The sequence below is a fragment of the Mercurialis annua genome, linkage group LG1-X (genome assembly GCF_937616625.2).
Source record: "Mercurialis annua linkage group LG1-X, ddMerAnnu1.2, whole genome shotgun sequence".
In the NCBI taxonomy this organism is placed as follows: domain Eukaryota; kingdom Viridiplantae; phylum Streptophyta; class Magnoliopsida; order Malpighiales; family Euphorbiaceae; genus Mercurialis; species Mercurialis annua.
The window spans coordinates 45,001,860-45,015,171 of record NC_065570.1 but is presented as its reverse complement, the minus strand read 5'-3'; the positions used below and the strand labels follow the sequence as shown (position 1 = coordinate 45,015,171).

The 13,312-nt window shown below is 32.6% G+C and overlaps 1 protein-coding gene across 1 annotated transcript; it reads left to right on the top strand.

Moving 5' to 3' along the window:
• Positions 1–321: 321 nt before the first annotated feature.
• On the top strand, positions 322–7,824 carry LOC126665847 (putative transcription elongation factor SPT5 homolog 1). Its single transcript, XM_050358780.2, has 22 exons — positions 322–855; positions 2,112–2,350; positions 2,452–2,595; positions 2,687–2,845; positions 2,958–3,041; positions 3,360–3,430; positions 3,529–3,883; positions 3,981–4,136; positions 4,216–4,313; positions 4,448–4,496; positions 4,576–4,728; positions 4,812–4,955; positions 5,250–5,343; positions 5,450–5,611; positions 5,690–5,738; positions 5,815–5,909; positions 6,029–6,107; positions 6,544–6,598; positions 6,701–6,794; positions 6,869–7,012; positions 7,264–7,364; positions 7,460–7,824. Exons 1-22 carry the CDS (start codon positions 537–539, stop codon positions 7,712–7,714), a joined length of 3,099 nt encoding a protein of 1,032 aa, XP_050214737.1. The 5' UTR covers positions 322–536; the 3' UTR covers positions 7,715–7,824.
• The last annotated feature ends 5,488 nt before the right edge of the window (positions 7,825–13,312 follow it).

Here is a 13,312-nt window from a genome sequence, read left to right as displayed (position 1 = left end):
AAATATGTTTCGAATGCTTTTAGACGGTCTCCAGAAACTCAATTTTCAACCATTTTTGAATGATAAGTTTCTTAAACGGTTTTGTATAGGGTTTGAATGATTTCAAACGGTTCCTGAAAACACAATTTGCAAACATTTTTAAAACAGTTTCTAAAAAAGACTAGAGTATTTTTTGCAAATGTTTTCAGAAACAGATTATTTTTTTGACAAATACTCTATTATTATTTTCTTTTAAAAAAAGGTAATTTTCAAAATGCCCAAATTTTTTCCAAACCTTCTTCCTTTTTTACCCTTATCTAACCCTCACTACAAACAACATCTTAAGTGCAGAATCGTCTTTGGCTGCATGGGTTCTCCTCACATCCCTGAGATCAATATTATTTCCTGTGATTTCCTTATACACTCTAGCTAGGGTTATATAATTCTGTCAAAAAAGCCCCAAAAGTAAAACAAACTCTGAAATTTCCACCACTGAGAGCTCAATTCTTTTATTAATTTGACGGCGTAGTGATCCAACCGAAGAATATCTAACAGATATGGCTCGTCACAGAGACGACGACGACGAGGAATTTGACGGCGAAGATGAAGAATACAGAGAGAAAATGGACGACTTAGAAACAGAGGAAGAATTGGAAGAAGATACTAGAGGACCGAAGAAGAAGAAGAAGAAGAAGAGAAGAAGATCAGATTTTATTGATGATTCTGGCGAAGAAGACGAAGATGACGAGGACGAAGATTATGGCGGCAGTGGCAGGGGAAAGAAAGCCAAAAAAAGGTCTGGTTCGGAGTTTTTTGACCTGGAAGCTGTGGTTGATAGTGATGATGACGAGGAAGAAGAGGAGGATGCCGATGATGGTAAATATTTTATTCTTGTCTAATTTTAATTTGTGAGTTAGGGTTAGGGTTTTTGAAATTAGGGTTTGAGAATTGGGAGTTTCTGGTAATTAATAGGTTTTTCTTAATTATTGTAGCCTGCTTAATTTATAAATGTTTGTGGCTATCTTAGCTATTGAATTTCAGGGTCAAAGAATTGATAAATGTCACTATATTTTTAATTGTTTAAATAGTTATGCTGTAGTAGTAGAAAGGAAGTTATGAATTAAATTAGTATCAGATGCACTATGTTTTAATTGTTTAAAGGGGTCTGAAAATGGGACCTTTATCTGATTTTAAGTTACTTAATGGGATCTTAAGTAGCCGGGCTTATTATGTTTCAGTGTTTTGAAAGTTGTCTGTTGGAGACTCTGAAACCAATGATTCTAGATTCTATTTGGATGAATCTTAAAGTAGACGTTTGCTGAATTTACTGAAGTTATGATCTGCACACAGCAGCACATCCATATTTTTCTTGAATCTTCTATTCAGTGCCATAATAAATTTGAATACGTTTTTCACCGTACATTTTTTGTTATAATCTTGTATTCTAACCCCATCGTCTTCTAATGGATTTATCTTCTTACTACTGTGATTATTATTATTCTATAAGCCAAGTCTTATTTTTTTGAATCTTATACTAAAGGAGTTTTGATTTGATTTTCTATGTAATGAAAATGATGGATGCTTTTTAGTTCTATATTGGCTATGGCTAGTTAATCGTCTTCAAGTTCTTATGTTATATAATGTAGCTATTACTTTTTGAACATGCGCTTTATTAAATTGTAATCTTCCGCATGATACTTTATTATTGTTATAGTTAGTTTTATGGAAATTACTGTAGCTGTGTTCTCGATGTATTTCATTCTTTGTTCTTCTGTCGGTGTTTGTTTCATCTAATATTCAGACTGAGTCTGCTACTCCCCCCCGCCCCCTTGCTCAAAGTTTCCTCGTCTTGTTGAGGTTCATGTGATCATTTAGTAGGCTTTAAACCTAGATGAGCATGCACTTTAGGTTCCCTATTTCGATTTCATTTCCTTACACGATTGTTATAGTTTATGTCAATTTTATCTAAGTGAAAAAATTGTACCACGGTGATGGTAAATTTTCCTAGGCAATATGGAAAACTAGACCTCTTTTATTAGTGGTGGGTGCATGAATGTTAAGAATTGAATTGGATTCATTTTAAAAGTGTGGCTTGGTATGCTGAATCTAAGAGTTGTCTGGTGTACATGCAGATTTTATTGTTGATAATGGAGCTGATCTACCTAATGAAGATGATGGTAGAAGGGTTCATCGTAGGCCATTGCTTCCGCGGGAGGATGAGCAAGAAGATGTGGAAGCTCTAGAGAGACGTATTCAAGCAAGGTACGCAAGGTCAAGTCACACAGAATATGACGAAGAAACATCAGAGGTGGAGCAACAAGCTCTTTTGCCATCTGTTCGGGATCCTAAATTATGGATGGTGAAATGTGCGGTATGTTCTATAGTTTTTCTATGATTTTTATACATGTTTGAATTTCCTAAAATATTTTTATATATTAATAATCTGCGGAATCGTGCTTTAACGTACACCAGACTGGTTGTGCACGAGAGACAGCTGTTTGCCTTATGCAAAAGTACATTGATAAAGGAGCTGAGTTGCAAATCCGTTCTGCTATTGCTCTTGATGATCAGAACTATATCTATATTGAAGCACACAAGGAGGCCCATGTGAGGGAGGTATGCCACTGGTATAACTTTTGTTTGTGGAGTTCAATTTTGATGTCTTTCAAGAACATGTAGCTTAACGAATAATTTTGTTTTGCTCTAGGCATGCAAAGGTCTGCGTAACTTATATGCGCAGAAAATAATGCTGGTCCCAATTAAAGAAATGGCTGATGTTCTTTCAGTTAAAAGCAAGGCACTAGATATTTCAATGGATTCCTGGGTTAGAATGAAGATTGGAACATACAAAGGAGACCTTGCTAAAGTATACTTTACAACTTTATTTAGTCGTTCCTTCATACAAAGAATTGACTGATTCTTTCATACTTTTTCTCTTTTAAAGCTTCTGTCTTTCTGTCTTTTTCTTTTTTCACAAGGTAGTACAGAAGGATGATGTACGACAGAGAATTAAAGTGAAGTTAATTCCAAGGATCGACTTACAGGCTCTTGCAAATAAACTGGTATTTTCATTTTCGCAACTTGATCATGATAGACTTTATGGGAATAGGAATTTTATGTTGATACATAAGTGTAGGGTAGGTGGCTTTATTTGAACTGGTGTTCCATTTTGTTGGTAAACATTGTCACAGATGTTTCTGATCTCTTTTTGAACAAATGAAAAAAAAATCATATGAGTTTAGTGTTTTATCTCCCATTTTATCACTTATTATAATACTGAAAGCTGTAACTGCAGCATTTTCCATTGTTCCTTCATAATTATTAGATATTTTAGAATTTCTGCTTTATAATTTTAGAACATCTTCTGAAACTTCTTTTAGGAGGGCAGAGAGGTTGCCAAAAAGAAGGCTTTTGTCCCCCCGCCACGGTTTATGAATGTAGATGAAGCTAGGTGATGATTATTTTACACTTTCTCTTAGCATTATAGTTCCAAGACAATCGTACTTTGATTAAGTAATTGTTTTTCTTACTACTATGTATTGTTCTCAGAGAACTACATATTCGTGTGGAACGAAAAAAGGACTCTATGAGTGGTGATTATTTTGACTACATTGGTGGGATGATGTTTAAAGACGGGTTCTTGCATAAAACAGTGTCGATAAAATCAATTAGTGTTCAGAACATTATACCAACTTTTGATGAACTTGAAAAATTTCAAAAGCCTGGGGAGAATGATGGTGATATTGTCGGTTTGTCAACCATATTTGCAAACAAAAAGAAGTGCCACTTTGTCAAGGGTGATGCAGTTATTATTGTCAAGGGAGATTTGAAAAATCTTAAGGGATGGGTGGAGAAAGTTGATGAAGAGAATGTTCATATTAGACCTGAAATGAAGGACCTTGCGGTAAGAATTGTTTGAAGAGATCTGTATTAGTTATATCTTGTGTCTACAATCTTATTTTATTTCAATTTATAATTTTGATTCAACTGTTTGTTTCCAGAGAACTATTGCGGTCGATGAGAAGGCGCTTTGCAAGTATTTTGAACCAGGTAATCATGTGAAGGTTGTATTTGGCACCCAGGAGGGTGCAACTGGCATGGTTATTAAGGTTGAGCAGCATGTTCTCATCATTTTGTCGGATACGACCAAGGAACATGTGAGTAGTAGTTTTCATTTGTGGTAATTAAGTGTATAAGGAATAGCTGTATATGGTAATTATGTTTTGCTATGTTCAGATCCGTGTTTTTGCAAATGATGTTGTGGAAAGCTCTGAAGTGACCACTGGCATCACGAAACTTGGGGAATATGAGCTTCATGATCTTGTGCAGTTGGAGTGAGTGCTGTACTTCCAGAATCATAGTTGTTTTTTCAATTAATGTTTGAGGTTTTATATATTTTCTTTTCCTAAGTATGTATGTTTTTTCTGCTGTATTATGAAATGACTTAATGTCTATTCTATGGGTGCAGTAATAATAGCTTTGGTGTTATAATACGTGTAGAAAGTGAAGCCTTTCAGGTGAGTAATCACTGGAGTGCCCTTGTCTGTATCTATCCATTACTCCTTAAAGCTTACTTTATCATGTAATTAACTTCAGGTTCTCAAGGGAGTACCGGAAAGATCTGAGGTCGCTCTTGTTAAGTTGAGAGAGATTAAATGCAAGAATGAGAAGAAATTTAATGTGCAAGATCGGTACAGAAATACTATATCAGTGAAGGACTCTGTTAAAATAAATGATGGTCCTTACAAAGTAAGACTCTAAACTGCTGTTTCTTTTTGTCTTAAATAATCAGTGTACTTGCTCTTTACCATCTATCCTTCTTATCTTGTTAGGGGAAACAAGGTACTGTAGAACACATATTCAAAGGAATCTTGTTCATCTACGACCGCCTTCACCTTGAACATGCCGGATATATATGTGCTAAATCCCATGCATGTGCTGTTGTTGGAGGAACACGATCCAGTGGCGATGGAAATGTAAGTTAATGTTTTTGAACGAATAACTCATTCGACAATTAAATAAAGAAATAATCATGAAATGATTATGAAAATGCAAATAAGTTAGCTGATTTTTATCATATCGTAATTCTGATTCACTTATCTAATTATTCTGTTCTCAAAATATATTCAGTAATTGAGTAAATTGTTTTAGGGTTGTCAATAGGACTATGTGGATTAATTAGATAATGATTTTAAAATAGATGCTAATTGATTAATTTAGTGATTGGATCTTATGTAATAGTTTATTGACCTTTATCTTGTATGAATCAGAGGGATTCCTACTCAGGCTTTGGCAATCTTAAACCTTCCCCTCGTGTAACCCCATCACCAAGGAGATTTCCAAGAGGAGGTCCTCCATTTGAGTGTAAGTTGCTAACTCATTTTCCTGCAAAGACAGAATTTGTTTTCTGATATCTTGATATTTTGCGTAAGTATTGATTTTGTTATCAACTTCTGCTTCAATGCCACAGCTGGAGGAAGAAACTGGGGTGGAAGAGGAGGGCGTGATGGTCTGGTGGGTACAACAGTGAAGATACGCCTGGGTCCTTACAAGGGTTACCGTGGGCGAGTTGTAGATATCAAAGGCCAGTCTGTTCGAGTAGAGTTGGAATCTCAAATGAAAGTTGTCTTAGGCAAGAATTTATAACATGTTGCATACTTCGCTCTAGTTTTTACTTATTTAAGCTTACTGACTGCTGTTATATGAACAGTTGATCGAAGTGATGTTTCTGACAATGTGGCTGTATCTACACCACATCGGTAAATAATATTTATTATCTGGCTATTAGTTTTACAGTTCTCTTCTTAATGTCATCTAACATTTGTTTGTTTGTAGTGACTCATCTCGGTATGGTATGGGAAGTGAAACTCCAATGCATCCTTCTCGGACTCCATTGCTCCCGCACATGACTCCAATGAGAGACGCTGGAGGTTTGTTTTTTAAAATACCAACAGTTTGTCTATTTCTTTAGAAGCTTATGCTACCTCATTATTTGTTAAAAATGAAATGATTGTCATGTTTCTTTTTGGTCATGCTGCTATGTTTATAGCAACACCTATTCATGATGGCATGAGAACGCCAATGCGTGACCGAGCATGGAATCCTTACGCTCCAATGAGTCCACCAAGGTTTGACATTGATTTTCCTGTTGTTATAGTCTTTTCTATAATCATTAGATGATTACACTTTTATGAAGTAGATCCTTATTTTTCTTGAAGATAATTTTTTTGGCATTGATTCGCATTAGTGCTGCTATTTTTCTTTTCAAGCATGGTGTAGCTTGACTGATGGTTTCAACTTTCAACTAAAAACACTCTGTTCAAAACATTGATTTTTATCATATCATAATTCTAATCATTAGAACTGATATACTTTGCATCAGAATTACTCGTATAATCATTTCTATAATCATGGCATTGATTGTTAAAATTCTGATTTCAACCCCAAACAAAAATCCTAAACATGCCAAAAATTGTGTTAGATGTGTGATCATTATTGTGGGACATTTTCAATATGCAATGGAACTGATATAAGAATATTGGGATGCTCAACGATATTAAATAGGGATAATTGGGAAGATGGAAATCCTGGTTCATGGGGAACAAGTCCACAGTTTCAGGTAGGAACTTGGCATATTTTGGCTCTTTAATTTTGGTTGATTCTTTATTGTCGTCCATTCAGAAGATAAATCATATTGTTCTTCCCTGATTTTTTTTTCCAGTCAGAAAGTCCTCCTTCTCGGGCATACGAAGCTCCAACTCCTGGTGGTAGTTACATTGATGCTGGGACACCAAGGGATAGCAGTTCGGCTTATGGTAAACATCTTTTCATTTTAGATTATGATGTAAATTATAATATTCTTACTTTAAGTAACTGTACACACTTGTAGCCACTGCTCCAAGTCCATATTTGTCGTCAACTCCTGGTGGGCAGCCTATGACTCCTAGTTCTGTAGCTTACCTCCCTGGTACTCCTGGAGGGCAGCCAATGACGCCAGGAACTGGCAGTCTTGATCTCATGTCTCCTGTTATAGGTGTGATTTGTGCTTCTAATCTTTAATTATATTTATTATGTGATGGATTTGTCAAATTTATTTCTCTAGAATTTTGGAAGGGTTAAACTTAAAGAAGCTGCTTGCATTGTTTTCTACATGCTTTTAAGTAGCACTAAAGAAATTGTATTCTCTTTGTGAGATATCAGAAGTTAAAAATTAGATTATATACATGCTCAAAATATATTTATATTTTTATTATATTTGCGACTTTGACCTTCGTTTTATTGTAGGAGAGGACAATATAGGACCACAGTTCATGCCAGACATATTGGTTAATGTTCGAAAATCCAGCAATGACTCTGCTATTGGTGTTATTAGGGAGGTTTTTGGGGTATGTTGTACTTGGCTCATATAGATATTTAGATCATAGCAGGTCCTATAAAGCATACATACTCGATGAATTAATGTTGGTGTTGTTTCGTGCAGGATGGGTCGTTTAAGATAGTCCTCGGGGCAAATGGCAACGGCGAGACAATCACAGCATTTTCAAGTGAAATAGAGGCAGTAGTACCTAGAAAAACAGATAAGATCAAGATCATGGGCGGTGGGTATCGTGGCGCCACGGGCAAGTTGATTGGTATAGATGGCACTGACGGAATTGTAAAAGTGGACGATACTCTTGATGTTAAGATATTAGACATGGTTATACTTGCTAAACTGGCTCAACCATGCTTTTTGTGAATATTAATAAATAAAATTACATGTGTATAGTCAATTTTAGTTCTAATTTGAAGAATTTTGTTTTAGTTGTAGTACAGTTGCAAAAATTGAGGAACATGAATTTTTTGCCAGGTGACTACCGAGTTAACGTATATTTTTGCTTAAATTGCTCCCATATCAGAATTAATTGTTAGTTTCCTTACATGATCAATAGGTTTCAGTTCAGCCGCAGCTTCACCAATACTCTTCACGACACCAAAAAAATAAAAATAAAAAACATTCATTCCCATTTTTAAGTTTTACTGATCATTTTTATCATCAGAACTGCATAATTAAGATTATTTCAGTTGTGATTTCTTTTGCCCTACTGCTTCATGAAGATAAATTTTAAGAAATGGTTGATTATATTCCTGTAGAATAGAGATGAATCATTTCAGAATATGTACAATACATTGATTCATACTTCAGGAATGTTAACTTTAATGCTCAAATAGGAAACACCGAAATGAAAATGGGCAAAAATGTGTATTTTTTGAATAATGAATTATGAGATACTCCCTCCGTCCCATTTTATTTGTCCACTTTCTAGTTTTATACATATTAAGAAAATTTTAATTACTAACAATTCTTCCTTTTGTACCCTTTTTGATTCTTGAGTTAATTTAGAATTACTATATTAGAAAAGAAGAATAGTCAATACAATAATAGTAATAACATTAAATGCCAATATTATATAAATTATATCCATTTATATTAAGGGTAAAAGAGGAAAATATGTGTATATAATGTAAATGTGACAATCATTTTGGGACATCTAAATATAGAATAATGGACAAATAAAATGGGACGGAGGGAGTACAAACTTTCAGAGTTAAACATAAATAATCGTACGACTCGACAAGTTTTGTACTTTGTTAATGAAGGTGTACCTTAGGTCAGTTGCAGACCCACTCGAAGGCGTCGAAATTGATCGGAATTGATCGGAGACTCAAATTTCTTTAGAATAAAATCAGAATTTTGAGTTCTGCCCTGGTTGGTATGAAGAAACTATTGATTATAATTTCCCTCCAACAGCTCGGCCCCCTAAAAAGAAAAATATGGCTATGCAACTAGCACTGCCTTAACTTCCGTAAACGCCATTGCCTTGTGTAATTGATTATCAGATATTCATACTATCGCCAATCAAATGATAGTGTAAAATTGAATAAATTTCCAGCGGAATTATCAAATAGGGATAGATTTACAAACTTTAATAAAAGGATTTGATAGAGAAAAAGGTCAAATGGAGAAAAAGGCCAAAACCTTTTTCAATTTTATTTTTATCATCCCGAAAAGTAGGTTTTCGTTTCAATAATATCCAACCCTCAAAGGGCACCACTTTTGTTTATGTGGTGCCTACATGGCGCTTACGGGGCGTGCCACATATATGCAGTGGCGGAACCAGAATTTTTTTCCAGCCCGGGCTAGTTAATATGTAAAATATAAATAGTTTTAACGTAAATATATGCTTATATTTCAATACAAATTATTTCGCTTCTCCAACAAAAGTAAAAAAAATAAAAAAATTCAAGTACGTGATTTTGAATATAAAAATACTTATGCCTTGTTAATTTTGGATCGTTTTACACTAATAACTTTTTTGTGGAAATATAAAATTTAATTTTATAAATTGTCTTAAATTAAGGGGACTAGATGGAATTTTATTGATTGGCAAAGAATAAAAAGGGATGAATTTTAGTAGATTTTAGTAAAATAATGAAAAAGTAAGGCTAGGATAAGAAGCACAGGGTTCGATCCTAGAACATGTTAAGATGAAATAAATTCTTCACCATTGAACCATAGTGATTGCTGTTGCTCGTTATTACATATATACATATATATATATATATATAACTTATTCCAGCCCGGGCTAAAACACACCCGAACCTGACCGTGGTTCCGCCACTGCATATCCATGACAAATACTAGATGAAAAGTGCAAATAAGTTTTAAGAATTTTCTTAAAAATATGTACACCCTCAAAATTAAAATAGCTTCAACTTAAATTTTAAATTTATTTAAAAAAATAACTCAATTAAACATCGTTGCTAGGAATTCAGGAGAATCCTCTTGGATAATTTTTAGCCATGGCAAGACTTCTAGGGTTCGAACATCGTTGTCTTCGGGCCTTCTCCTTGAAAGAGTCCTTGGTTCATTATACTTATTATGAAATTCAGTTTTCATCATTATAGAATTAAGCTAAAACCTTGTTTGATAGGCGAATCGTTTGACCTTCTAGGCGAGTCGTTTGATCTTCTGGCCGAGTCGTTTTGCTTTTTTTGCTTTTTGTTTTTTCGACACATGTTCACCAACGTCTTTGGATTTTAGCCATGTGTGTGTTGTCAGACATGTGGCGTTTGTTTGTTTAGATATGCAGGGTTTCAACCAGCGACGGACCCACGTTTGGGCCAAGGGGGTCATTGGACCCCCCTGAAACTAAAAGGAAAAAACAGAGATAGGGGCTTTTTTGATAATTAACCGCAATTGTTTTATTTTATTTTGTCTGCGTGTCATTTACTTTAATGCTAGTTATTTTAACACATCACTTACCTCCTTTATCCTTTTTCCACATTATTGTTTTTATTCTTCAATTTATAAGTCAAATATTAAATAATATGTACTTATAACTTTTTCAAATGTTTGTATAATTTATCTACAATAATCATTATCATAGATCAACATATTTCTTAAATATCCTATAAGAAAGCTACCATTGAAATTGATATTAAAAAATAATTTTACAATTACGATTTAATATAATAAGCTTTTCATATAATTTAAGATAAAATTTAAAGATTTTATTTATTAATAGGTTCATGTTAACCGCATTAAAATATATTTTTTAAAGAATAATCGTGGTTTTGAAAACGTTGATTTATTATATTTTTTTCTTGATTATTATAATATATTATAAAAGATGTATTATTATGATATTTATATTAATTTATTTTATAAATAAAATAAAATGTAATATAATATAATTAATTTTTATTTTTTATTTTTTATTTTTTATTTTTTTAATTTGGACCCCCCTAAAATAAAAGTCTGCGTTCGTCACTGGTTTCAACCCTTCGGCTTCTCAACCATCATTATCGTTATTTCTAGGATTCGTGAATGCCTATATATTTCTTTTTCTTTTTTTTTCACTTTCTCTAAATCTTCATTTTCTTCAAGCTTTAATTTCACAAGATTTTATTTTAGTTTTTATTCAAGATTCCTCTCGTTTCCAAGTCACTTCGTATCTTTGCTTCGATCCTACGTATTTAATTTCTAGGTATTTGGATTTTTCGTTTAGATTTTTATTCGATTTGAGAGTTTCAACTTCCGTGTTCTTAATATTCTCCAATTTTTCATCAAATTTTACTGCTTTGATCTTTTTGATTTTCAAATTTTCATTCTCCTCTTGTTCTCCCCCTTTTGATTCAATAATTTCAAAATGTCTGATGAAGTCGAAAAGGTTCGGGGTGCTCTGGATGATGTGGAACATACACGAAGCTCCCTTTCGTCTGAACGAATCATTAAAGTGGCTTCCAAATATGATTTTCCAGAAACCTTCAAGGTTTTAAAACCGACTTCAAATTTAGGGAGACCCATATTCGTGGTTCGCCTGAAAAGCTGGTCTTTTTTTAGGAACATTTCCTCTTGAGCCATTTTTTATAGATATTTGTCTAAATTTGTGTATTCCGCCCAGATAGCTTCATTCTAATGTTGTTCAGATTTTTTTTTTCTTGTGTCTTGCAAGACTTGTAACCGAGTCCATTTTTTGAGTATTTTCAATCGTTTTTACTCTTTCTCCCGTTGAAAAAACGAGGAGTTTATTTTTGCTGGTAGTAGACCTGGTCATTCTTTAGTTGCAAGTTATTCTTATAATTTTTTTATTTTTATTTTCACTTTTAATATATTTTATTTTAAAATTTATTATTTCTAAAAATATGATTATAATTTTTTGAAATTCATGAATACCCAAGTATTCTGAATTCTTATGATTTTTAATTTTATAATATTTATTTTGTATTATATCTTTTTTTATAAAATAAATTTAATGAAGAGCTATTAGTAATTATCTAATCAACTAATGTTACTTTGGAATTTGATTCAATTGAAATTATATTATGTAGTATAAAAATAAAAATATTATGATTTTTTGCTTTTGACATTTTTATTAAATTACTATAATCAAATATTTGATTTGATTCCGTATAAATACGCGAATTTACGACTAGTTAAGAGAATATTTATCATATTAACTCTCCAGTTATATAACATACATTAGTATCTATTTTTAAAATAAATAAATAATATCGTAACATTTGCTAATGTGATAATTATTCTTAAATCAGATAGCTATAAGAGTAAAATAATATTGATAAAATTTTATGAAATAAAAATTGAAATTCGATAACCTTAAACAAATAAATTAAAGTTTGGTCTTCTTTTGGAATAATTTGAAAGTAAAATTCATATTCGAGTAAAGTCCGAATCCTACTCCTATTAGAATTCAATTAATCTCCATCACTTCCTAAATTGATTTCAGTATTTTTTTAATAAAATTAGAAAAACAAAATTCAGTATGGAATGTTTTTTTTTAATACATCTGGAACCTTCTTAAATAGTAGTATATTTTTGTCACGAATGGAATTTAAAAAGTCTCAGTTAATTTTTATAACGTGTTACGTAACTAGTAAGGAATACATATGATTAAGAATATATTAGAGTTTCCTTGTAGGATACGAATTATAAACAGTATCGAATTCAAAATCTCTGTATATATATACACATTCACATCAAACAAATTAAGAGGCAGCAAAAGACAATAAAAATAGCAAAGATGAAGGCTCAACAAATAATGACGGTTTCATCAAAATCAAAAGCTAGGATTTCCAAGAAGCGGAATTGCAGACGTCAACATCGGAACGGAAAAAGTTCCGGTATCCGGACACGAACTAATTCAAACCATGATAGATTTAAATGGCATAGTTATTATAACAATAACAATGTATTGTATCATCGGAATGATATTGAAAACAGTTATCATGGAAAAAAATTTATTGGATTTGATCAAAACGGTGGCGTTTTATATTACGAAGTTGATGTTAATGGCACTTTGTATTATCCAAAAATTTATAACTGTGATGATGACAATGTAAATAGGTATCCTCCTCCTACACCTAATGTTCTTCGTGATGGTCATAAGAGAGATTTTTTTATTAATTCTGATGAAGAAGTTTTGTATAGTAAAAGTAGCCCTAATTACAAGTCACCAAATTGTTTTGTAGTTGGAGAATCAAATCATGACGAATTAGGATTTGGAGAGGTCATAAACCCTTATGAGAAAATCAAATCCGAAACTCTCGGCTTGTATTAGAAAAATTATTGCACGCAAACGTCATGTTATTCGTGTAACAAATCAATGATGCATTAGTCATGTGAAAAAACTAATAAGATTGTTGTAAATATGACATGGCATAGCCAATGCTAATATTCCTACCAATAACAATGCGTGTAGAGACATTAATATTATTTTTTGTTCATGCCTATTTATTTTAAAATTAAATATACTTTTGTTTTGTAAATAATGTC